Source organism: Oryzias melastigma, linkage group LG8, assembly GCF_002922805.2.
Source record: "Oryzias melastigma strain HK-1 linkage group LG8, ASM292280v2, whole genome shotgun sequence".
Taxonomy (NCBI): domain Eukaryota; kingdom Metazoa; phylum Chordata; class Actinopteri; order Beloniformes; family Adrianichthyidae; genus Oryzias; species Oryzias melastigma.
In genome coordinates this window covers 9,169,896-9,195,844 of record NC_050519.1, presented here as the reverse complement: position 1 = coordinate 9,195,844, position 25,949 = coordinate 9,169,896, and the positions used below count along the sequence as shown (strand labels likewise).

Below are 25,949 nucleotides of genomic sequence, written 5' to 3'. Positions count from 1 at the left end.
GAATTGCTTCATTTTTTATGTAATAATTTCTTTAATCTGCTCATTCTGTTGCAGCTGCAGTTGCTGTCAGACCATCTGATATACAGCGGCTAATTTCCTTACCATTTGCATTTAACTGCTCACCCGTCCTTCTGTTTCGTGGTTAACCTAACAATTTTCCATTAAATCCACCGTTCTTGTTCACTTTTTTTTATCATTGTTGCAAAATTTGCCTTTTCGGTGAAGCAGGGTTTGCCTCCGAAAGTTCTCTGTGCTCCCAGGTCGACTGTTGCCATGACTCACATCTCTGTTTTGGCATGCAGGAAAACACACTGCTAAAGGAGCCGGTGGTGGAGTATGGAGATGACCTTTACAAAGACCTGTATGACGATCTCTCAGTTTCCACAGTAACCGTGAGCCCAAATGGGACTGAATATGAGGTAGGTTAAAAGCCAGTACATGACATACGTTCAACCTGGAACAGAAATGCAAAAAAAGGTCATTTCTGTTCTCGCCATTACACTCAATGGCTTCTCTCTGGCTCCTCAGCAGATCATTGAATACGAAGATTTCAGAAACGACACTGAGTTAGAGTATGAAGAGTATGAAATATTCGAGGATGACTTTGACTTTGCAGAGCGTGAAAGAGCTGAGACTCTGAACGTAGAGGTAAACTGTATGTTTTCATGAATGATCATGCTTTGATTGCTTCAGTCAAGTGTTTACTGACTATTTCCATCTATGTTCTGATATTCACTACAGGCAGCTCTCAGAGCAGAGAAAGGGCAAAAAGGAGAACAAGCTGTTATTGAACCGGTGAGCTGTTACTAGAAGCATTTAATAAACTGTACAGTTGCTCTATGAGCCTGTAAATGTCTCGATAGTCTTCTAATGTCAGTTATACTCAGTTTATGCTTATTTCCAGGGAACTCTGATGGTGGGACCCCCGGGCCTGCTGGGGCCAGATGTAAGTCTGTCCTGATGAGGCTGAGAACTGCTGATAAGCTAAAAAAAAAAAAAAATAGTTTTTAAATTGCAACACAAGTGTTCTTGAAAACTGCAAGACTACTTTCATAATATAAAATCTTAAAATATCTCCTTCCTTTGCAGTGATGACAACATAGTAGTCTTTGCATTAAAGTATTTTTGTTTGTGTATGCTAACACAGCACTATTAGATTTTTAAAATGTAACATTTAAAAAATGCTCTTTAATCCATACAACCTTCACACATTAAAACAATTTGCCGTGATCAAATTTATGACAAAAACATTATAAATAAAACATAAAAAAACATTAAAAAGTGCAATATTTAGTTAATACAATAAAAAACATACAATTTACTTGTCGCTAAATAAAAATGTATCAGTCGTTAAAAAGAACATCATGTATAAAACAAAAAAAAAGGAAGTCCAGTAAATAATAATCAAATTGTGATAATATTTTTAATGAAACTTGGATAAAATTTATACTCTCTTTATACTCTTCATGTTTTTTTCATAGGGTATGCCTGGCCCAGCTGGACCTGTAGGCCCTGCAGGACCCAGAGGAGAGCCAGGTGATATGGTGAGTAGGTCACAGGCTGAATTTAAAGTGGTTTTGTTTGACTGGAGTCTGACCATTCTACCTCAGGGTCCTACACTACTGAGTCAGACGTGACCTTCAACTGAAACATGTCTGCTGGATCCCAGTGTCCTGCCGATGACACTGATTTTCACGGATGAGAATTGATCGAGTTGTGTGTGACTTGGTTTTGTAATTGTGTGTCAATTTACCACGTTTGTTCTTTTGTGGATTACATTCCGATGCAGTGATGATGGCAGAAAAAAATATTGATTTTCAGTGTTCATAAATCCGTTTGTGACCCTTAATATTACATTTATGAGATATTTTCATTGCTTTCCTTTTATTAAATTTGTTGTAGAAGTGTCAAAATATACAGAAATTGTACTTGAGACTTTAATTGGTCCCACAAAGGGGTATTGATTTAATATAAGCTTAAAAAGGATAAATAATACTAAAGTACAATAAATGATAATACAGTGAAGTCTATATGTTTGATTATAATTAAAAAAAATATTTACTGGTCATTTTTTTAAATTATTTTGCAAGATATGATAATGCAGCGAGTCTTTTAATGACTAAAAGCCTTCTTTAAGCATAAATTTAATCCTGTTGCATATTTGCATTTACATTAAAATATTAGTTATTTGTAAAACACATTACTATGAAGTAATTCTTCTGCCTCTTTCATGGTCAAATGATTTTGCTTATTTCAAAAATAACTACTTTTCATTTGAAGCCTTTAGTCCTGTCTCCTTAAAAACTAACAATTGGTGTACTCTTACATCTATCCTAAGATCATTATTATGCAGTATTGATCTCAGAAACTTGGACTCTTTAACCGACTTCAAATCACAACTCAAACATTTCCTGTTCAGACAAGTTTATCCATAGCATCTTCTGCCTTCTGTTTGTTACTTTTATACTTTAGTTTTTTATCTTGTTTGTTTTACCTGTGCGTGTTTTATCTGTTTTGTTGTAAAGTGACCTTGAGAGGCTTGAAAGGTGCTTTTAAATAAAATATATTATTATTTATTATTATTATTTTAAATGAACAGTCTAAGTAATGTATTCATTCAGAGCTGTTTTGACCACTGGAACAAAGACTCTGCCAGAGACATCCACTCTCTAACAAGAATTGACTTAAATTCAGTTGTTGGCAATGTACCAGAGATACATGCAGAATGCCTCTTTCTGATTCAGTGTATTTTGCACTGTATCTAATTGTTCCTGTCATTTTTGTCTGCCCTCATGACCTCAATTTAGAAACAAAAACCCAAAGCTGTGAGTGCTGATTCGGCCTTGTTCTTTTAGGGCCCTCCAGGACGTCCTGGCCTTGCTGGAGTTGATGGGATCCCAGGACCTCCGGGAACCCTGTTGATGATACCTGTAAGAACTTACAGCACAATGAAGCAAGCTCAGGCATTTGTACACTTTCTGAATAGTGTGGTGTTGGCCACAAGGGGGGGCTGTGTGGTTGAACTTTATTTACATTTGGGGAATCCTGCTTTGGGACCTTAATTTTTTTATGTATTTTTTTAATTCCCCCTAGTTTCGGTATTCAGCAGGAGATTCACAGAATGGACCAGTGGTGTCTCCCCAAGAAGCACAAGCACAAGCTATTCTGCAGCAGAGCAGGGTATGCTTCACAGAAACCTGCAGTACGCTGCAGCACAGCATTTTAGAACATTGCTGAAGTAATATTCACTTTATGCTTATGTCTAAAAGAAAAAGTAAAAGCTACATATTTAAATTATTATATGAATGATTGTTTTTCATCAGCTGTCACTTAAGGGACCTCCAGGTCCGCTGGGTCTTACAGGGCGACCAGGCCCATTGGTAAGATGCTCTTGAAACACCTTACAGACTTTCTGACTTCTAACAGAACCACTTTACTTTTTTGCAGCCCTCACTCTGTCTTTTACAATTAACATTGTAGATCAGTTGAAGTTGTTTAATTTCCACTAACCCTTTTCTTCCTGTTTTACGATTTGCCAGGATAAATTACTATTCACTTTTGCTTCTGTTAGGGTGTTCCAGGCCCATCAGGGCTCAAAGGTGATAGAGGAAACGACGGTCCCCCTGTAAGGCTATCAATCGTTTCTACGTCACCATTGATTTTTGTCATTATTGTCAATTTCTACCTTTTTTGCCATTTGTTTTGCCACTTTTATTTTCCGTTTAGGGACCTCGTGGGTTACCAGGCACCCCTGGAATTCATGGGAAGCCAGGGAAGAGGGTGAGAAACCGAGCTGATAAATGTTCTCCATATTGTAATAAAGCACGCTGAGTTTAATGCACTGTGAAGCAGAGCCATGCGCTAACTGAATTGGGTATCCCATAGGGACATGCAGGTGTGGATGGGGGCCGTGGAGCTCCGGGGGAAGCTGGCTCTAAAGTAAGCTGCTTGTGATGTCAGTAAACTGTACTGTGCACTAAGGATCACATTTTAATTAGCTGTTCGAGAAATCCACTCACTTTGTTAGCAGTAACATGCTTTTACATTCTTAGTTCATTTTTTCACTTGAAGCTATTATCTCCATTTGCAAATGTGAACCTTTTGAATTTTTTTTTAAGTTGTTAGTAAAGAAAAAACTCAGTACATGATGAGCTTGTAAATAAATCTCTCTCCTGACACTGGCTCTGACAGAACACAGTCTTTATCAGTCCGAGCAGCATTTTAGCAGACCTACAGCTAATCTGAAAGCTCCTTCTGCCTACAGAGTCAGAGCAGGTGGGAGGATGTGCCAGGGGAGACTTTCAGAACAATTCAGCTAATGCTTACAAATTACCATATGTGCATGTGTGTGAATCTCAGGTATTGATGCTCTTGTTGCATTTTTGCTCCCCAGGGTGACAGGGGATTTGATGGCCTGCCCGGTCTCCCAGGAGACAAGGGACACAGAGTGAGTTTGATTTCGTAATTTGACATCGTTACTTTTTTTTTTTCAGACATGGCAACAAGATTGGCATGGATTCTTTACATGTCACCTGGCAGATGCTTATTTGCATACTGTGATTCTAGTGATTAGTGAGGTTCCTATGATAACATTAAACACTAAGAAGTATCTGCTCAATATGCCTCTACTAAGGAGGAGCTGTCCAAAAAAAAAAATCACTAAGCTTGTGACTAATGCTTTTATCTTGTAGGGGGACAGAGGAAAGCCTGGTCCTCCAGGGCCTGCTGGAGAGCCAGGAGAGAAAGTGAGAGCACTATTCTTGCTTTGCCACAAATAATCCTCTAAAAAAAACACATTTTTTATTGTTCTTGACTCTTTATTATTCTATCCTGCTGCTTTAAAAAAAGCTAACCTCAATAACTTCAATAAACAAGTTATAACAAATGTAGATGTGAAGAAATAACAGATCTATGCAAGCTTTAAAGTCCCACTCCAATAATCTTTTGTAAAAGCGTCCCCAGTGGTCTTATAATTATTATATTTATAGCCAAAAAAGAAAGTCATTTCAAGACCTAGTTTTGCAGAATGACAGTAAACATCTAAATTGTGGGTGGGACTGTGGAATAAGCCTGCACCCATTTCCCATCATCCATCTGTTTACACGCTCTTCTGCAAACTTGCACCCCCAACCTAACATTACCAGTGCAACAAAAAAGGAGAGCAGTATCTGATTGAGTCAGAAAAACTAAGGCTTAAATGGATTTATTTGTTTAAAAGTGGACGCATCAGAATGGATTGGAAAAGGAAGTTTTCGGCTTGCCGTTGTTGGTCCTACATCACGTCTACAGTCATTTTTCCACTACATTTTTTCATCTGTTCCTGATTCACAGTGATTTGAATAAAGAAATATTCAGAAATGCAACTTTAAGCTGAATTTTCTTTAACATATGTCTTCCATAATGATAAAAATGCTAGAAAAACACGTTTAAAACACCAAAATCACAATTTTCATCATAGTGGGTAAAATATGTTTTAAATCTGTTTAATTATTTTAAATTTTAGGGACCTCAAGGACCTCTGGGATCAGGAGGGCAACCAGGCGAACCTGTGAGTATTTACCTTTAAATCTTCACCATTTACAAAAAATTTTGTGTATAAATAAAGAAACACCACTTGGTGTTATATGGTGCAAAAAAAAAAAAAACTGAATGTAATTTCCTCCACAAGCCCCAGTGGACTGTGGGTGATCACTGCTCTCAAGTTAAATTTTTACCCTGATCATAAAACAAAAAAACAACACAAACACACAATCTGTTCTCCTTACCGCTTGAACAAACTTCTTAAAGAAATGCTTCCTCAGTGTTTGCTCTACCATTAACAGTGAAAAGGTCACTGGGAAAAAAAAAGCTGAACACCGAGTCTAGATTCAAAATCTGTCACTCAGATTCTGCTTGTGGTTTCCAAAAGTTAGCCGCACTGCCAAAGAGGCTGTCATTGTTTTTGTGTATCTGCTGTGAATGCTGGCTAATTGGTTATGACTCATTCTCTATCTTTCTCCCAGTAGGCGAGGTTAGGGCTCAACAGGGTTCTGTCCTCTAAATGGACCACTCAGCGCTTGAGGAAATGGAGTTGCCATAAACTATGTTGGGAAAAGTCTGTTAAGCCACACAGCTGCTGGAAAGGAGAGGTCTTATCTGTTCTGCTGAGAGAAGGGAAGGGATGGGAAAAGTGAGACAGCGGGAGACAAACACAAGACAGAAATTTGGTTGGTAGTGAAGAAGATGAAATAGATGGAAGTAAGAAAAGAGAATGGTGGCGAGGCAAGAGATAAAATCCTGGCCTGAATGATTATATTTCCATATCAATCACTCCCCGGGAGATCACAGATGTGGCTTTGGAACAGGTGGCTTGGCCAGCCTACAAAGAGGGAGGCTGACAAAAACAGATCACACAAGCAGGCTGGAGCGGTCGTCGTGGCAAGCAGAGACAAAACAGACACATGCGTGAAAATGAAAATTTACTGTCTCTGTCCACAGCTGATTTTTCTTTTCCTTTTTCTATGTTTTTTTTTATATCTAGGTAAACTGTTGATTTTTTTTGTCTTTAGGGCCCTAGAGGTCTTGTTGGACCAAGGGGTCCCCTCGGCCCTCCTGGGCAACCGGTAAGTCAACATCACCTTGATTACAATATCAAAGCTGTTCAGCCTCGTCATCATTATAAAAAGATCTGCAGTGCATCAAATAATCAATACGCCTCTGAGGATAAACTAGAAAGCCAATTAAACATGTCAATATCACGTCTAGTATGTAATCTGTGTCTAATATTGGACAGGGAATACGTGGAATTGATGGAGTACAAGGGTCAAAGGGCAACCTGGTCAGTATTATGCTTTACTTATGAGTGGTTATCTTTAATTAGCTTTCAAGTTATAGAAATACACATGGATGAATATTTTTTTTATATTTTCTTTATTTTTTAAAATATTTGTGAAGTGAAAATACTCTCATACATGTTAGGGTCCACCTGGAGAAATAGGGCCTCCAGGTCAACAAGGCAGTCCTGGAGTGCAGGTAAGAATTTTATTATATTAAAATAAAGCAGCTCATTTCATAATCTATACATTTTATAAGATATGACATCCAGTTTTCACTATACTGTTTTTGGACTTCATAGAAGAATGTAAAGGAAGTCTTTGAAACTTTGACGCACTTGACTTAATTAATTATATATTAACGAATTTCTTACACATATAAACATACACAAACAAAAGCCAAGCAAAATCTAGACTACTAGCTATCTTCTATCTTTTTGATATGAAACCTGACTGATGCATTTTTTTTTTTTCTGCCCAGGGCTTTCCTGGTGCCCAGGGTCCAATCGGATTGCCTGGGGAGAAGGTGTAGTATATGTGTTTTGTTTGATTTTATGTCTATGATCTTCTCCATCAATGAGCTGTCCATCACACCCACTGCAAAAGACACTAGAAAGGCAGCAGAGAACATGTTAAATATATGTGTACACGCCTATTATGCTATGAGGACATGTTTTTTAATTTAACAAACTTAAGAAAACCACTCTGCAGGAATAGAGTAGAGTCTGAGGCTTTAGGACTAAAAATGTGGGGTTTTGACCTCCCGTCATTGCAACACTCTAGCTTAGCAGAACAACGTGACCAAATCCTCATTGACTCATATTTGGGAACGATGGGGATGAACAGGAAATCAATGCTACAACACACAGATACCAGGGGGTCCTAGTCTGGTGCTATTCAATATAGACTTCATGTTTTAATCCAGAGTCCCTTCTCTATACACTGATGATATTTCCTCTGTGTTTCATATAGGGTCCACAGGGGAAACCAGGTATACTGGGACTGCCAGGCATTGATGGCCCTCCTGTAAGTAAGCTGTCAAACACGTATGTACACAAAATAAAAATATCATGATTTTGTGCTCATCAATAACTACTATATAAGGAAATGACAACCCTGATGCACAAAAACGTTTCAAAGATCTAATCCTATACCAGCAATTACAACTATTAGTCAAATATTTTGTGCCAAACCATTGTAAAGGCTGAATTTATGCTGAATAGTATTTGATTTAATGTGTGAGACTTTGTAATACTTCATCTGTGTCACTGCTGCTGCATTTGGTCTTTATCCTTAAACTTTGAATTCAAAAGTGTTTAAATGTGCAGTTTGATACTGGTTTGGTTTTTCAGGGACACCCAGGAAGAGAAGGACCCCCAGGAGAAAAAGGTTTACAAGTGAGTGTCTTTACATCTAAGGCTGTCTGGACGGCTAATTTAAGCAAAATGTAACAGCAGTCGAATTTATACTCTTAAACTGTCAGCAGTTCCCCCACAATAAGGTTTGACATTTTTACCATTTTGTTCTAAAATGACATCGTTTTTATAAAATCTTTGTCACCGGAGTTAGAAACAGTTGAATTTTCTCCTTCCTTAAATGATTGGACTGACTGCACTGGTCTTTGAAACGTTTAAAATGCTTTTCTTTCTGTGTGCCACATTCATATAGGGTTTACCAGGCTCGCAGGGCCCTATCGGGTACCCAGGCACTCGTGGAGTCAAGGTGAGACATAAACGCATCACGATCTTGGGCGTAATGTCCACTGACACATTTATGTTCTCACTCTTTTTATTCTGCCAGTACGGCTACCTGTGATGGACAAGCTGTTTGAGTTGATAACTGACATGTGACAGGTGGGGGATGAACAGCCCGGTCCTCAAAGGGACTGCTACCAACAGAGAGTATTTGACATGCAGGACAAATGGAGTCGAGCAGTTCTTAGTGTGTGTGGGGGGGTGCACGAGTCAATTTTGACTGAGTGGCCTTCAAACAAGTGCTTACTCTATGGTTTTTTATGTTTGTGGTACATGACCTACCATACTTGACCTCGTTATTTTTTCATTTGAATGAAATGAGTGTTATGGTCAATAAAAGCTTAAATATTGGTGGAAAGGAAGTCTTATACTCTCACAAATTTAAGAAATGATGCTGTGAAACCGACCATATGAGGTAGAGATTCTTTTTTTGATCAACTCTTGTTATTTTTATCAGACTTTTCTTCTGTGTTTTCACAGGGAGCAGATGGAGTCAGGGGTCTGAAAGGGAGTAAAGGAGAGAAGGTGAGGGAAGCAGACAGTCTCTTTATTTCTGAAACTTGTCAAATTGAGATAAGTGACTGCAATGATGCCTTTCAAATTATCTTTTGCAGTTTAAAACCAGCCGACTGATATGACTTTTTCCCTTGCTTTACAGGGAGAAGATGGTTTCCCAGGGCTTAAGGGAGAGATGGGCGTCAAGGGAGACAGGGTGATAATTCTCTCTGATCCCGAGTCTTTGTGTTATTATTTTACAGAGGATATAATATTATTGGCAAACTTTTAAACGATTCTATACTTTAGGGCGATAATGGAGCTCCTGGTCCACGTGGAGAAGATGGACCTGAGGGGCCAAAGGGTCAAACAGGATCTTTGGGAGATCCAGGGGCTCCTGGAATTGCTGGAGAGAAGGTATTTCTTTGAGAATAATTGATGTCTACAACTGTGACACAAGACAATGAATCGTTTCAACAGCTGACAATTGGGGTCAGCTCTGTGTTATCTGTGTGTAATCAATTCTAAAGGTTATGCTGTTTTTTGACATGTATGAATGAAGAAATAAAACTACACATTTGTAGCTACGTCTTTTTCCCAGTTGGTGATATATATATTTTTGTGTTTTCAGGGTAAACTTGGGGTTCCTGGCTTGCCAGGATATCCAGGAAGACAAGGCGCTAAGGTGATGCACTATTGTTCATCTTGTGATGTGTCCATATGTCCTGTCATAGGATTTTTAAGCAGCAAGATGTACCGATTGTTTCCTGTTTGATTAAAACTAACATATGATTAATGAACATATTTAAAATGCTATTTTATTTATAGTTCAGTAGTGACATCAATTTATTACAGGCTGATGAATGGTGCATTTAGGGCTTTGGATTTGATTTACTTTAATTTGATACAGTGGGTAATTATAAGTTAATAAGACATGGGGGGAGGGGGAGTGTGTGATAAATGGAGGGCTCAGGCTGATTAACCTCCACTTGTGTGTGCAGGGATCACTGGGTTTCCTGGGGGCACCCGGGGTCCTAGGAGAAAAGGGACGAAGGGTGAGAACTGTGCTAACTTTAGCCGTTCTAATTATGTTTTAAACTGAAAAGGAATAATGAAGCTGCTGATTCATGACAAATTATTATCGTCTGCATTTTCAGGGTCCACCTGGTCAGCCAGGTTCTGGGGGCCAAAGAGGTCCTAATGTACGTGTTATAATCTTTTAAAGAAGAATGTGCATAACTACATAACAGTTTGTGGAATTATCATAACTTATATTAACAACATTTTTAGCCTTATTCTCGATAATTCATGTTTTGATTAAACCACTGATGTGTGCGTTTCTCTAGGGAGCTCGTGGGGGAAGAGGTGCAAGGGGACCTACTGGAAAGCCCGGTGAAAAGGTGAGCACACATTTCTTGCTTACTTACCTATAAAGAAATGCATCAACCAGATTGGAACTGGTTGTTTGATATGTCATCTTTAACTGAAGACTCTACATTCTTACCATGAAGGTCCAAAACTGGACTTTGGAGAACATGAAGCTGGAAGTGATTAAGTAGGTGGTTTTAAATGTGTTTTTCATTTATGTTCTGTTCTGACTACTTGATAGGGGTCATCTGGCCAAGATGGTCCCCCAGGATCACCCGGAGAACAGGTATTTTGTTGCTTTATATTCAATACTTACAGTGAGTGAATTACATCATAAATGGAAAAGCTAAAGAATGTTTTGCAGTACTAAATTAGTGTTTAGACCAACTGTGTTTTATTTCCAAGGGTCCTCAAGGACCGCAGGGAAGAAATGGTGAAACAGGACCCAAAGGGCCAAATGTGAGTGGGTCAAGTGTATTTCCACTGATTTGCTATTACTACTGCCTTATTGTGCAGTTTATTTGCAATGCTGCATGAAAATCCTCTTTTTCAGGGCCCCTCAGGAAAAGATGGATTGCCTGGTCATCCGGGTCAGAGAGGAGAACCAGTGAGTCAAACTGAAAAGATCATTTTATGTAAAACAAATACATTTTAAATGCAGGGTTTTTGAGTTGGCTGTGCTAAACAATTTGAAATTATACAAGCATCTGTGTGTTCTGCCTCTGATTCACTTCTTTGCTTAGGGCCATTAGACACACTTGTCTTTCTCTTTAGGGGTTTCAAGGCAAAAATGGACTTCCAGGCCCCCCAGGAGTTGTTGGACCACAAGTAAGATAATCGGCTAAGGCATTTGTTTATTTTGTTTTTTTAGGAGAATATTTATATTTTTCAGCCTTTAAAATAGAGATGGCACAATTACAAGCTATCAATTATTACAGTTTTCAGACACCACATCGCTAGATTCCTGGGAGTCTTGGATCTGAAAACGTATTTGGAATTGGCTGACAGTGGGATATCTCATCCATATAGCTCCAAGCCATTTTTAACAGTGTCTGTAGCTGTTGTATATCATGTTTGATTGTGCTAAGAATTATTGTTGTCCGCAGGGAAAATCTGGTGAGACAGGGCCAACTGGAGACAGAGGGCATCCAGGTTCCCCGGGTCCACCAGGTGAGCAAGGTTTACCAGGAACTGCTGGAAAGGAGGGTGCCAAGGTGAGTGTTGTTTTTTTTGTGATGTTGGAACCAAGTCAGTACTCAAAAAAACATTATAATCTCTTTTTGCTAATAAATAAAGAGGGAAACTTCTTAGTGGCCCGTTTATTGTTGCTCATAAAACACAATAAGTGCCAGTTACTAGTTAGTATGGTTTATGACTTCTTGTGTCTTCTGTTGGGTATTCACCTATAAAACTTTTTATCTAAAATATGTGTGTCTATTGTGTGGATTCAAGGGGGATCCAGGCCCACCAGGAGCCTCAGGCAAAAATGGCCCTCCAGGACTTAAAGGCTTCAGAGGGAGTAGAGGGACCCCTGGAGCAGTGGTAACAAACTTTTAGATATCTGACATTCTGACTGTCGCTTTCCTCAAGTAAGATAATTAGTTGAAATGTCTTGGTTTAAGTTCACATCTCCAAAGGTTTTATAAAAAAATGTAACTCCCATGGGTAACTCTTGACTGAGCTCGTCTCTCCAGGGTCCTGCAGGTCTGAAGGGAGGGGAGGGTCTGCCTGGTGTTGCAGGAGCTGCTGTAAGTTTATCATGTGAAACTAACCATGTCCTTTACGCTGTCACAATGTTATATAGAATGCTACAACACACGAGGCACCAGCCTGTTTCCATAGTGATTCATGATCATGACCACTGCATTAAATACCAGAGTGATTCATGCCTTTTACTTCCAGGGGGCCACAGGAGAAAGAGGCCCTGCTGGTCCTGCTGGCGCTATTGGCCAGCCAGGACGGCCTGGCAGCGTGGGTCCTGCTGGGCCGATGGGAGAGAAAGGCGAGCCAGTAAGATCTGGAAACTTGATCATTTTATTTCATAAGAAGCAATTCTTTTAAAAAGTAACTCAGAGTTTGCCATGTGAAAGAGAAAGACGAGGTCAAAACATAATTCTACTATGATCAGGCTTGCTTCTAGGAGAGTAGAATTCAGTAGGTGTTGCATTAATCAATGTGTCAAGCTCTAATATGAAGACAATAGCAAATGGCACTGAAGCATTTGGACGATCTGTACTGTTTTCCCATGTTCTTCAGGGAGAGAAAGGAACAACTGGGCTGGCTGGACGTGATGGGGAGCCAGGACCTGCAGGACTGCCAGGGATTGCTGGGCCTCAAGGGCCTCCAGGCGAGGATGGAGACAAGGTAGTCACATTAAATAGCAGGTGTAGGATGCTGTTCTGTTGTAAGACATTTGCTCATAATTTACGTGTGCTCATTTGTCTGTACAGGGAGAGACAGGAGGACCGGGCCAAAAGGGTAGCAAAGGAGACAAAGGAGAATCTGTTAGTAAACACATTTATGAACATTTCTAACAAGTCTTGCATCAGTAGCAAGATGCCTATAATTGGTTGAAGCTGGTTAATTCCAATTTGTGTACATTGTTAAATTTGTGCATCCTAAGGTCAATGTGTTTGACCTTGTTTTTAGGGGCCTTCTGGACCTGTTGGCATTCAAGGACCTGTGGGTCCACCAGGCCCATCTGTAAGAGCAATAATTCCAATATGATTTTATATAGGAACACATCCTCTTGTGACCAGTGCTTTTGTTTTTGACTGTACGCAAATGTTACAGGGTGCAGATGGAGATCCAGGTCCTCGAGGGCAACAGGGTCTGAATGGACCAAAGGGAGATGAAGGACCACGGGGTTTTAAGGGGGCATCCGGTCCCTCTGGGCTACAGGTGAACATCCCTAAGTTTTTCAATGAAAAGCTTTACAACATATATATATTCATTAGTTCACGAGATGCAATAGTGGCTTTTTGGTCCCTGTGGTAAAGAACAAAGTCTAAAGACAAACATCTTTAGGACTATCGTCTTATTTTATGTACTATTATTTTTTCATCTCATAGCTGATATTCTGACTTATTTACAGGGAATGCCAGGACCACCAGGGGAGAAAGGAGAGAGTGGGCATGTTGGCTCAATGGTAAACACAGTTTACCAATCCCCACACATAATCTATTCTATCAGTAGCTAAAGCTATTGCCCTTAACATTTTTAGAAATACGATCCGTCAGTGTTATAATAAAAATGTGAAAAATTGAAAAGTGAAAGTGCAAAAAATCAAAGTACTTAAATTCAAATGGGTTTGTAATAAACTGCTTACTGCCCTATGAATGCATGAGTAGAGCTGACTATAAATTAGCCTGCTGTTGTGTATTTTATCTGAGCTGTAGGCGTTTTCTTGGCGATAGGTGGTTAAGGAAAAGAAGCTGCACACATAAATTAGTCCGCATAATTAAAAACAAAAAGAATGTTTACTTGCAGCACTGTGAGCATTAGGTACTATTCATGTCCTGCAGTATCCAGAATTTCTTGGAAGTTTTCTTACATATGTACTTGCTTTCTGGTGGACTTGTACTGCCTAATCTAGAAACTGATGTGCTCTAGCATCAGTCTATAAACTCCATGCTGTAGTCACAATGCATCCCAGCCTATTAAACTTTGATTAGTACACTAACCATTTACCTAATTAGCAACAGCTGTGCCTTGTATGTTGCTTTGTGTCAAACTTTTGAGCCAACTCTTTTCCTCTGCTGATAATCATTGACATTAACTCACTCAGCTCTAGCTTGTTCCCCTTAAGGTTGCTAAAATTGTTCTAAGTTTATGAATATTTTAAACATTTATGTGGGTTTTTGTTGTCACATTTAAAAAAAGCAGGCTCTGTCAGCTCGTTCTCTGAAACCTGTTAAAAAGAAATGCTGATAACACTTAATTGCAGTATACAGCTTCTTGGAAACATACATTTGCTTTGCATGCTGACCACTTCATCTTCATCTTGGACGAGCTGCATTTGAAAAATATGGACAAGGTTTCCATCTTAAGTTGCAATTTGAAGGGAAAAAAAGGGAAAAAAAAAGAAAGAAACGTAATTTCATAATTATTAACTAGTTAAGTAATAGGTAATTTTCATGAGGTTTTACAGCATTTATACAGGGTTTGGTTAGGCTGAAAACACAAATAAAACCATACTTTTTCCTTTCTAACTCCAACAAACAACCATAGTAAATGATTACTTCAGATATTATTAAATTTTTACATAGTAACTAACATGTTGATGATGAATAAATTATTATAAGCAATTGTATAGGAACACTTTTATTAATGTTTTGAAAGGTATTAAGTAAGACTGAATAATAAACATTGGTTAACTGCTAACAAATGTATTAAAGGGTCTATACCATGCTTTTCTTAAGTTTTTTTTTAGAGTAAATTATATCCATAGATATGATCACATATTACCTTTGGCACACTAAAAGAAAAATATTAATGAAATATGAGTTATTTTTCTGAACTCTTTTCCTACCCGAAAGAAAAACATCTCGATCTCTAAGGAAATGCATACTGTGTTTCTGCCTTAAGTAGCCAAGGCATTTATTTAAAAAAAACTGGCACAGATAGAATGGTGATGGCTAATGGGTTCATCTTGTTGTGAAATTCTTAGTAATGCAAAGTAATGCACAAAAGTGGCAAGTATTTTATTTAACAGGTAATTAATGCTTAATTGAACATTAACTAACTGTTAATAAAGGGACCCTTATTGTAAAGGGCTATTGAAATACTTTTTAATACAACATGTTAATACTGAATCTAAAGCTGTCACTACATTTGCCCCAAATAGCATTTTAAAAGCATTTGACCGCATGCAATAAAAAAGAATGCACATGGAAGATTAATAATCGTGACTTTGCCTCTGCTTCATAACCAGTATAGACACTAACAAACTAAAATGAGCCGGTAAATTGCCACATCATAATGACTTTTGAAGGTCTAAGTAGTGCTTAGCATAGTATCAAGTGTGGACAGGATCTCTACTTATGACGTGAAAAAGAAGTTGCAAAAGGTGCACTATTTTAGTTTTAACATGTTTCAGTGTGTAATGGATATGTAAGTAATACCAGGAATCTATATGGATTTAAGCAGAAGAAGCGATGATCCCAGAAAAAAAAATGGATATGGTAGTTGTGTATGCAAGAGGAAAGAAAGGGATAAAAAGAAAAGCTGTGACAGAAATGAGACACTGGAGCAATGGAGTGGAAGGAAGAGGCGGGGCTCTCATTGTGAGCAGGAAGATGGTGTGACAGCTGCTAATCAGATTAGCCTCAGCCTTGGCTGTCTAATGAGCATCCTCCTTTGTGACAGTCATCGCACAACGCTGTCAGCCATGAACAAACGCTCAACAAGATTCTCCAAAGCTCCCCTTCTCCACAGTCAGATTAGGGAGGGAATGCATTAAAAATGGAATCAAAACAAGTTGGAGAGAGAGGAGAAATGCTAAGAACTCAGTGGGAAAGTTTGATTCATGTGACAGTGTTGCAGATCACAGAGTTTTTCCTCTTTAACGCTTGAGTATCTCCTGCCTGAAGGATGCGTGTTTCTTCCAGTCCCATATAGTATTTCCCTGGGCAGGTAGCTGTTTCTCCTTTTCAGTGTCATTCTTTCAACACAAAGCTCCCTCGAAGACTTCAGAATGATTCAGAGAACAACTTAGCGTCTACTCAACAGAAATTGAAGCTAAGCACTGTTGGGATTAATTGCTTGGCGTTATCACGGGCTTTATAGACGAGTCAAATCGCATGTTATCCCAGGCTGTGCACATCACAGGCTAGAGGTTTCTTTTTAATAAGAGAGAATAAGAGAGAGGTGGTGGGAGGCTAAAAGCAGAAAGAGTTAGAGCCTGTGTCATATTGAGGATAATGACCTGTCTGGACATCTTCATCATGTCAGTGTGATAATGTTCTTAGACACTGGGCCATTGCAACTGCAATTCAGCATGGAGTCACATCTAACTCTTACTTAGCTGAGAAGCACTTGCAGTTAATATTTAAGACTGTTTTAAAATGTCCTGTTAAAAAAAAAAAAAAAATGTCTTTTTTTTGTCAGGGACCTCCAGGACTGCATGGTCCACGTGGCCCCCAGGGACCCATTGGTGGAGAGGTAAACAAATGTTTAAGTCATATCTTCATATAAATTCCTAAATTTGCTCACACAGCACACGCAATGTCGTTATGTAACAATCAGAACCAAGAGGAATACATTCAAGCATTATTTTAGCCTTTTTTTAAACAAATAAGGCCACTCAGACAAATTTTTCAAATCACAAACGTAAATTTAATGTTTTATTCAAAATATATATAAAAAAAAACAGCATTTTGGTTAAGCATTACAGACAGGAATTTGTATTTAATTAAGTGGATTTTTAAATGCACCTACATGCTTCATTTCCTTTGGTAATGCAAAATCAGCACTGCCAGAATTACCATATATTCAGATTAGCCCTTCCCCAAAGGACAAATGTGTATTATTTTGCACAGTTTCAGTTTATTGTTAATTCTGTTTTTAAATTGTTTAGAAAGATAAATTATGTATGCATATCAGCCTGTAGTTTAATTGTAGTTTTTTTTAATATTGCTTTAGACAGCTGTCAATGTGGATTGTGTTAAAAGAACAGTCTTAATCCATTTTTACAATACTAATTTTAATGTCTCAAAGACTAGTATTAAAAAAACTCTTTTTTTATTATTTCACCAATACAATACAAGTGTTCCATATTTTTTTGTGCTTTTCTGAACATTTCCAAAAACTTTGAATTATTAAACACTATTTTAATATTTTTCCTGTGTAAGAGTTATATACGAATAACCACGAAAAACTGTAGAAATGTTAAAACTATTATCCATGAGAGGTAGTAATATTTACCGCCAGTAATGCCAGTCACCCTGCAGCCTCTCATGTTGGTCAATTATTCAACAGTGAGCTGCAGAACACTAAGAACCACTCTATTGCTTTAAAGAGCAAGCATGGAAATAGAGCTGTGTGGAGATGGCTGAATCTATTAATGGATTTCGATTGGAATACTAAAAAAAGCAATATATTGTGGGAGGTAACTATAGCTTTCGAGGTTTAACGATAAGTCCCAGCTGTTTTTAGCTCTTGTGTTTGTTACTCTACTCTACTTGATTAGATTCATTTTAAGATAGAGGGCATAAACACTAGTGTACATGCATGCATGTGTGAAATATTGAGAGGGGAAAACTGAACACCCGTTAGCTAGTGTTCATTCAAGCTTTCATAAACCTACTCTCAGTATTTCAGTTTCTGCCTCCTGTGAGCAAAGCTGCTGACAAACAGAGAAAAACTGCATAATTCTGTGGAATCTGAGATTCATATTTTCAAGGGTGAATATTTAAACTTGCCCTCGTTTCAGTTAAAGTTTTTCTTTCCCGCTGCCGTAATAGGGCCAGTCTGGATTACCGGGAGGAGTTGGTCAACCTGGACTTGTTGGAGAGAAGGTTAGCGTCTTTCGGCTCCGTAACATGTTCCTGTGCACATGCTATGAAATTGTGGGGATGTATGTAGACTGAAGCAATGTTTGCATGCGTTCTGTTTTCTCTAACAAAAACATTCCCTCCGAATCAGGGCGAAGATGGAGAAGCAGGAGACCCTGGGCCAGTTGGAGAGCCTGGAATTCCTGTGAGTCACATTGGCTTTATGTCTCTTGCTTGGGTTACTCAACTGCATGCATCAACACTTTAAAACAAAACAAAAAAAAGCTCACTCATGAATTTATGCATGCATGTTTTAGATGAAAAGCTCACATGACCTGTTTTATTTAGACTACCAGTTGTGTACGGCCTCAGAATAAAGCACTGTAACACAAAAGGTGCAGTAATAACGATAATCACATTTGAACTAAATTAAAACTTTTTTTTTTTTTTTTTTTTTTAATCATTGAGATTAGTATTAATCAAATATGGACAACCCCCAGAGTGGAAACTTCTGGTGACAATTAAGTTTATGAATAAAAAAACAGCTGGTTGCCCATAAGAGTGTGCAGATAGGAAGCCTGTATCGTTCTAGTTTTCCACTTTTCCACTTTGCACAGCCTTATCTGCTAATGTTCTAGGGTGCCAAAGGCGATGTGGGCGAGAAAGGTGACGCTGGACCTCCCGGTGCCGCTGGGCCTCCTGGACCCAGAGGAGCACCAGGGGAAGATGGACCCAAAGGCAATCTTGTTAGCAGAGCAATTATATTTTCTTGTAACCTTTATTAATGTAAGTTGTGTCATTTTGTTGCTTGATTTTTTTTCTTGCTATTTTGTTCCAAGGGACCTATTGGCTTTCCTGGAGATTTAGGTCCACCTGGAGAACCAGGCGTCAATGTGAGCCCTCTTTTAAAAAAGATCATTTTCTTCATCAGATATTTGGCTTAACTTATGTTTTCTGCTCTTCTTTATCTAGGGAGCTGATGGTACTTCTGGTCCGAAGGGAGATAGTGGAGAACCGGGCAAAGCGGTGAGCAGGAAAAAGATTGTAGTATTTTTTTTCTTGCTGGATACTGTATTGACAATTCCATTAGACACTAAATCTGACTGTCAGAAAGGCAGTAGTCCAGCACCTGTTGTCTGGAAAAGGATAAATACGGTTATTTGTGTGTTTAAAGGGACCCACAGGAGCCTCCGGTGAACCTGGTCCACCTGGACCTCCTGGTCGGAGAGTAAGACTCAATTATGAATTATACAAATGTGTGAACCAATACATTTATGTGTTTGTAGCTATTTTTGTGTTGTTAATAGATCATTTTATTGTGAATAGGGTCATGTTGGAGCTGCAGGAAAAGAGGGGAAGCAAGGCATGAAAGGAGCCAAAGTAACAAAATCATCTATTCTGATCTAAAAAAAAGAATATAATTGTTATTTTATTAAATCTCAAGTGTCTAAAGGCTATATGTGCAATTATGATCCTCCACTCCGAAGGGTGGATTGGGAAACCTGGGTCCAATGGGAAAACCAGGACCAGTAGGAGCCCAAGGTCATCCGGGGAGACCTGGTCCAGAGGGTCTCAGAGGGATCCCTGGTCCTGCGGTTAGTAAGAAAGAGTTGAATTGACAAACTTTTCTCCAAAGTAAATGTTTCCATTATTCTGATATTATGCTCATATTATTGTTCTGCAGGGGGAACATGGGTTAAGTGGACCACCAGGACAGATTGGACCACCTGGACCAATAGTAAGACCGTTCTTGGTTACAATTACAATTTGACAATTTTACACTTTTTTGAGTCTAAGAAAAGGTCAATACAGTGATCAAATCAAACAGTGCTGTGTGACTTACAAATTAACAGGGACCACCAGGACTTCCAGGATTCAAAGGAGACCCTGGACTTGTAGGAGACAAAGTGAGTGTTTTGAGAGCTTTAACACCAAACTACAGTAAGAATCAAGGTGATTATAAGCCTGAAATGTCCATGTGTAGGGCCACGGGGGGTTGATTGGCCTAATTGGGCCCCCAGGAGAACCTGGTGAAAAAGGGGACAGAGGCCTTCCAGGAATCCAGGGTTTACGAGGACTCAAAGGAGATGAGGTATATATGAGGTGTCAGTATGAGCCTGAAATTGCCAATAAGTTCTTTAAATTCATCAAGATACTGTGATTTTGATCATACGTAGGGTGTGGTTGGACCACATGGCCCTACTGGCCCACCAGGACCACCTGGACTCTCTGTAAGTAGCATATAGCAGTTCTTTATCAATACATGAGGCGTCTATTTGTCCATTTTTACTCTCCCTTTGTTCAGTCTTTTACTTTTAGAAATAAAGTACAACTAAAGACTGAAGACTCAGACCATTTCTTAGCAGTTGATATTTTTCAGTTTTTACTTGTGTAATTAGATCATTTTCTAACAGTTGATGGCTGTAACACTGTTGATGGTGTTCTAATGCCTGTATAATATTCATGACCCTCTCAGGGTGCAGCTGGAGAGAAAGGATCAAAAGGAGAGCCAGTGAGTAATCTGTCTTTTTTATGCATGGCCATTCTTGTGTTCACAACTTTTTTTTTTTGGAAGCGGTATGCTCAAAACATATGTTGAGGACAAATGAGAAAGTATGCTTGTTAGCTTTGTTTTATGTTTGCTTTCTAATCTCAACACCGCTGCATTTTTTTTTGCATGTTTTTGAAGCTAAAGGCGTCTGGTAAAACTGAGCTTAGCTTGAGTGTAATTTTTCTATTTGTCCGTATACGTGATTTAATAGGATTTGGCTTTAGTAGGTTTTATGCTATGAAAACACTATTGAAAGCCGGTGCCATGAAAATAGAGTGCTGTTGCTCACAATTGGATAATCCTATAAGCAGAAAGGCTATTACGCATTTGTCAGGATAAAGTCAGTTTGGTTTGAATCCGGCTTCAAGTGAGATTAAATTTCCACAACTGTTTGTTCTGTTCTTCAGGGTGTCGTGGGTTCCATAGGAGATCCAGGCCTTGCTGGTCCCCCTGGACCTCCAGTGAGTACCTATCAGGATCCTTTGCATGGTTCTATCAGTGCCACTTTTGTCCTTCAATCTCTTCGACTGCTTTTGTCTGTGCGACCTCCAGGGGCCTCCTGCAACAATGATCGAGCCGCTTCCGTTTAGGGAAGGCAGGCGGAAGAGACGAAGGCAGGCTAGGAGAGCAGCATCAGCCAAAGAAGACAATGTGAACAAAGAAGAGCGACTGCAGGGAGATCAGCCTCTGGAAGACGCTGAAGGAATGGAAGAAGTCTTCGCCACCTTGTCTTCTATGAAGAATGAAGTGGAGTTGATGAGAAGGCCTACTGGAACCTTTGAGAGTCCTGCCCGGACCTGCAAAGAACTTCTGATGGTTCAGCCTCATTTCAGAGATGGTTAGGAATGACTAAAGGACAATCATCACTTTTTGTGCTTTCCATTTTTGTTTCTTGATTGTTGTATGAACAATTGGCATTTCAGGAGACTACTGGATAGATCCCAACCAGGGTTGTCACAAAGACTCCCTCAGGGTCTTCTGTAACTTCACAGCTGGGGGAGAGACTTGTCTTTACCCTGACAAAAGGATCGAAACGGTGAGCTTCCAATCTCTTGCTGTCAACCTTAACTGGACTGTTAGTGCAATCTGAATCATCCGTTCCTCATTTGTGCATCTAGGTGAAACTAGCAGCATGGAATAAAGAGAAACCTGGGAGCTGGTACAGCCAATACAGGAGAGGCAAACAGGTAGAACAAACAAATGAATCAAATCTCACCTGTCTGTGATGACTTTAGGAACCTCGAAATGGCAAGCAATTTTCTTTTCGGAATTCAAAATCACCACAATGTGCATAAAAGACTGAGTCTTTGCATCTCTCTGAGTGAATAACGTTTGAACTCATTCATAAATCTGTTCACAGTTAGATATTAACTTTATAGAAGAAGTGAAATAAAGTAGTTTATTTGACAGTCAAAGTTATTCATTCAAGCTTCTTGTCCCATCGACATACATTTGAGTAAAGCCTATAATCCTATTACTCTTTATGGATTTTGTTTTGGCAAATGTTTATATAATCGAGGATCTATGATGGATTCCATCTTTTCTTCTGAATGGGTTTTCTTTTCTTCCTCCATCTAAAAAATGTGACAATGTATTCAGAAGATATGGTATATATACTGCTGTATGATAGTGAAGCGTTATTGACACATAAGGGTATTGTTCCTTCAAAAATACAACCTTGCTTCTATGAAAGTTCCTTCAAGCTTTTTAATTTATGAACTAAAGCAAATTCTGTCTTGAGAAATATGATCATACTTAAAAAAAAGCTTTTACATCTTTTCATTCTGTGCCACGCTTTCTCACTAATGCCTTTTGCTTGTGCATCTTGTAGTTTTCCTACAGTGACAGAGATGGAAACCCTGTGCATGTAGTTCAGTTGACCTTCTTGAAGCTACTAAGTGCTACAGCCAAGCAGACTTTCACCTATAACTGTCAGAACTCAGCGGGTTGGTTTGACAGCACCTCCAGCTCCTACCAGCATGCCCTCCGCTTTAGAGGCAGCAACGATGAGGAGCTGACACAGGCCAAAAGCCCCTTTATCACAGCGGTACACGACGGATGCCAGGTCAGTAGTGGCAACTGTTTACGGTTTGTGAGACTAAATCAGGTAAGCAGACTTTAACGATGATCTTAATTTCCCATCCAGTTCCGGAGGAGTCAGGAAAGAACCGTTTTGGAGATCGCTGCTCCCTCGGCAGAGTTGCTCCCCATTATAGACGTGGCTCCGGAAGACTTTGGCAAGAACACCCAAAAGTTTGGATTCCAAGTCGGACATGTATGCTTCAACGGTTAGCTTTAAGGCAGCTACGAACACACGAGGAGACCTACACAGGAAGTTCTGAGTGCAAGAAACAGGACTTTAACCGCTTCTACCGCAATATTTATTATGTTGTGTTCCTGTATGTGGTGGGTTTGTGGTTTATTATTTAAGACTCTTCAGGAGCTGTTAAAAAATAGATTTGGATTTCCAGCAGTTAGAAGAATAGAAAAGGGAGAAGATATGCAAGCTGTGGGAACAAAGCACCTTTACCGAGGGGAATTATTACATAGATATATCAGTTGTGTGTTTGTTACTGTTATATTATCTCACTTTTCAAGTGAGTTATGATTTGCAGTCAAGACTTTTGAGGACTACACTGATGACGACTGTCCAATAACTGTGTCACCACTGTTGATTTTAAGCAGGAAGTTGCAGATTGTGAACTGAAGACTTTTTCTTTTAGGAACATTGAGACTAAGTCAATCATCATCATACTCATTTGCATGCTTAGATCTCACCATTATGACAATTGCATAGCAGCTGTGACTACTCTGGCATGTTAATGCCACACAAGCACGATGATTCATGTGTGTGAGAATGGTAAATTATCCTTTTTTTACCCTTCAGCTGCAGTTTGCTGTGTGAATTGACTTGCTTGGTATTCATTAGGTGTATCTAGTTATTGAGTCCAACACTTACTTGAAAGAATATGGTGGTTTCCTCTATTGGACTGCTTTGCTCCATGTGCTTTGATAAAAAGCTTTTTGAGCCCTCCATGTTTCCACAAGTCACAGAGCAGACTGTTTCTTTTCTTACTTTCTAGGACAATCTGCAACAAGCAAAGCCTTATGGTGCATCAAGGTAAATTAAAAGTGTACACAGTTATTGCATCTCTTGAGAGCATTTTATTATTGCAGAATTTCCTTTTTTATGCTTAATTTTTTACCCACCCAAATTGAAACTGTTCTTAATCTGGAGTGATTTCCTTTTCCATAGATAATTCTGTTGTTTTTTTTAATGCTTTTATCGGTGAGATTACCAGAGAGAAAGAGAGGGGAAGAATATTGCTCTTTCAGCAGCATCAAATACCCCCAGAGGCTGGAGACTTGTTACCTGGTTTCTATTTTTTTTGTACACCTTCTGGCTGATTGTGCTCTTTTCACACAGCCTAATAAAGGACGGCTGACAATGGTTACCGGCAGCATGACGTATTGCTTTCAAGTGAAAATCCTGCCTTAAACCAATTTCAGATTTTGCTGTGTCAAAGATTTGCAAACGTAAACTTGCATCTCTCTAAAGCAAAATTTGTCATGAAAACAGATTAAACGAGAAGGTTTTTAGAGACACCTAACACACTTCAAATGATTTTTATTTGCTTTTAAATCAAGTTATTGGTTGACCCGTTTAAGCATAACGCCCCTAAAAGTCTTGGGTTTCCAGTTGTGCTAAAAATGACCGTTTTATGCCTGAATTTCCCTTTAAGCAAATTGGTGCTCTAACTACCTCCTCTAAGACTAAATATGATGTTTACTGTGTGTATCTAGGCTCTATTGGTCCATGTTTCATATATGTTTTGTAGCATTTATGCAACACAGTGTATCCCTCCCCATCTGCCTTCTCATCAATCATCACCACTCCTGTGTATAGTGTTGATCTAAGTTTACATACTGTACAGTTATATTAAGGACTTTGTAAACAATTTCCTGTTTTTTCTGAATGAAAAATCTAAACAAAACAAAAAAAAATGTGAGTTGATGTGCAAATAAAAACCCACGAGAAATACTGTCTTTTCTCTTCCTCAGTTTGTCACGGCAGCTTAGCATAAAGTATATGACGGCATGTAATGTTGAGTCACAGTGTAATAGACTCTTCATTACCACCTAGCTCTGCGGCATTCACTCAGCAAGCATGCAATCAGAAAGCCCACACAATCGATGTAATCAACTCTGGTTGGCTCCATAGTTCATTTATTTCAATTAGCTTAGTTTCAGCTCTCAAGAGGGAAGGCAGGGAGGAGACAGTTGTGAGGATGGATAGACTGATGAACGGCGAGAACAAAGACAAGTAATTTTCAGAAGAATGCTGATGGACGGCACACGGACACAAACACACACAGACACACACAGTCCACTCTGGCGTACACGCCGTACTGCCAGGCGCTCATCCCCTTTGGGAGCCGTTGCTCAAGGTTAGTAACAATGGCAGAATAAAGGTTACTATGCTTTTGTTCTCCTCTTCTCTCCTCTTCTACTCAATTGAATTTTAACCACACTAAGCTCTTGACTAGGAAAGGTCATCTGTTTCCACCATCTCAGAATAATGATAGCAGAGGAACAAAGTGACTGTCTTTTTGGTATTTCCACGGCAATCTGCCCTTTTCTTTCGTCGACATCCACATAGTGAAATCCATAAGTCGATTTATTGTCTTTCATGGACGTTGCTGCATACTACCATTTCATGAGAGCTAAAAACTTGGTGCCATTTTTGTCCATTCATCACATTTAAGCAACTCTTTAAAACTCAACAGTTGAAATTACACTCTGGAATCAACTGGGATTTCGAGTTTTCATTTTAAGGGGGAACTGCCTTCTTCAAACAGCTGATCTGGGTCTCCAGCACCGCAAAAGCCTTTGGGAATCCCAGCATACTGCTCTTTCATGTTAGGGAACTAACATTTTATGTTAATGAATATAACGTTTTTAAGCACATAACAGCAAAGCAGAAAAGTGCATGAATGAAAGTTCCTGTATCAGCAAATCTGGAAGTCTCAAAACCAAAAAAATAATAATTTTAATGTTAAAATGCTTTAATCACTTTTGTGTTGTCACATTTTTTTGTAGTAGAAAATGTTTATGAAAACTTGATTGAGTGACCCAAATAGGAAGTGCGTCACAGAATTCAATTGAGAAATAAACAGCTATTTTTTTAATTGCTATTAATGTCCATTAACACACATTTCTAATTAAATATTATGTAAATGTTTTTTAGTTTCATGTAAAAAAAGTTGCATTAATTATTTTTTTTAAATAAAATAATAATCCTGAACTCAATTGAGTGCCAAATCTATACAATCTCCACACAAATGAAATGTTTTTGCCACATTTTTGCTACGTCTGTGTCTCAAGGGTTATACCTAAAGCCTAAAAGCGCCACCTTAATATTTACTGTCACCATATAAACTCTAACATCTGGAACTATGAAGCATTCTTTTTTTTT

The 25,949-nt window shown here is 38.9% G+C and overlaps 1 protein-coding gene across 1 annotated transcript in view; it reads left to right on the top strand.

Annotated features, from left to right (window-relative positions):
• col5a3a (collagen, type V, alpha 3a) overlaps positions 1-24,473 on the top strand; it is a 41,333-nt gene extending 16,860 nt beyond the window's left edge. The window contains exons 7-67 of the mRNA XM_024271827.2: positions 303-419; positions 529-648; positions 742-795; positions 905-946; positions 1,482-1,544; positions 2,856-2,930; positions 3,094-3,180; positions 3,324-3,380; positions 3,572-3,625; positions 3,727-3,780; positions 3,886-3,939; positions 4,394-4,447; positions 4,692-4,745; positions 5,504-5,548; positions 6,549-6,602; positions 6,773-6,817; positions 6,958-7,011; positions 7,294-7,338; positions 7,785-7,838; positions 8,165-8,209; positions 8,481-8,534; positions 9,047-9,091; positions 9,225-9,278; positions 9,371-9,478; positions 9,693-9,746; positions 10,063-10,116; positions 10,219-10,263; positions 10,408-10,461; positions 10,671-10,715; positions 10,835-10,888; positions 10,983-11,036; positions 11,204-11,257; positions 11,536-11,643; positions 11,882-11,971; positions 12,124-12,177; positions 12,332-12,439; positions 12,686-12,793; positions 12,880-12,933; positions 13,079-13,132; positions 13,223-13,330; positions 13,524-13,577; positions 16,538-16,591; positions 17,893-17,946; positions 18,074-18,127; positions 18,561-18,668; positions 18,762-18,815; positions 18,895-18,948; positions 19,097-19,150; positions 19,249-19,302; positions 19,410-19,517; positions 19,607-19,660; positions 19,776-19,829; positions 19,907-20,014; positions 20,100-20,153; positions 20,399-20,434; positions 20,881-20,934; positions 21,026-21,311; positions 21,397-21,509; positions 21,592-21,660; positions 22,305-22,538; positions 22,620-24,473. Coding sequence (XP_024127595.1) covers positions 303-419; positions 529-648; positions 742-795; positions 905-946; positions 1,482-1,544; positions 2,856-2,930; positions 3,094-3,180; positions 3,324-3,380; positions 3,572-3,625; positions 3,727-3,780; positions 3,886-3,939; positions 4,394-4,447; positions 4,692-4,745; positions 5,504-5,548; positions 6,549-6,602; positions 6,773-6,817; positions 6,958-7,011; positions 7,294-7,338; positions 7,785-7,838; positions 8,165-8,209; positions 8,481-8,534; positions 9,047-9,091; positions 9,225-9,278; positions 9,371-9,478; positions 9,693-9,746; positions 10,063-10,116; positions 10,219-10,263; positions 10,408-10,461; positions 10,671-10,715; positions 10,835-10,888; positions 10,983-11,036; positions 11,204-11,257; positions 11,536-11,643; positions 11,882-11,971; positions 12,124-12,177; positions 12,332-12,439; positions 12,686-12,793; positions 12,880-12,933; positions 13,079-13,132; positions 13,223-13,330; positions 13,524-13,577; positions 16,538-16,591; positions 17,893-17,946; positions 18,074-18,127; positions 18,561-18,668; positions 18,762-18,815; positions 18,895-18,948; positions 19,097-19,150; positions 19,249-19,302; positions 19,410-19,517; positions 19,607-19,660; positions 19,776-19,829; positions 19,907-20,014; positions 20,100-20,153; positions 20,399-20,434; positions 20,881-20,934; positions 21,026-21,311; positions 21,397-21,509; positions 21,592-21,660; positions 22,305-22,538; positions 22,620-22,766 — 4,443 coding nt within the window. The 3' untranslated portion in view covers positions 22,767-24,473. The remainder of the gene's footprint in view (positions 1-302; positions 420-528; positions 649-741; positions 796-904; positions 947-1,481; positions 1,545-2,855; positions 2,931-3,093; positions 3,181-3,323; positions 3,381-3,571; positions 3,626-3,726; positions 3,781-3,885; positions 3,940-4,393; positions 4,448-4,691; positions 4,746-5,503; positions 5,549-6,548; positions 6,603-6,772; positions 6,818-6,957; positions 7,012-7,293; positions 7,339-7,784; positions 7,839-8,164; positions 8,210-8,480; positions 8,535-9,046; positions 9,092-9,224; positions 9,279-9,370; positions 9,479-9,692; positions 9,747-10,062; positions 10,117-10,218; positions 10,264-10,407; positions 10,462-10,670; positions 10,716-10,834; positions 10,889-10,982; positions 11,037-11,203; positions 11,258-11,535; positions 11,644-11,881; positions 11,972-12,123; positions 12,178-12,331; positions 12,440-12,685; positions 12,794-12,879; positions 12,934-13,078; positions 13,133-13,222; positions 13,331-13,523; positions 13,578-16,537; positions 16,592-17,892; positions 17,947-18,073; positions 18,128-18,560; positions 18,669-18,761; positions 18,816-18,894; positions 18,949-19,096; positions 19,151-19,248; positions 19,303-19,409; positions 19,518-19,606; positions 19,661-19,775; positions 19,830-19,906; positions 20,015-20,099; positions 20,154-20,398; positions 20,435-20,880; positions 20,935-21,025; positions 21,312-21,396; positions 21,510-21,591; positions 21,661-22,304; positions 22,539-22,619) is intronic.
• The last annotated feature ends 1,476 nt before the right edge of the window (positions 24,474-25,949 follow it).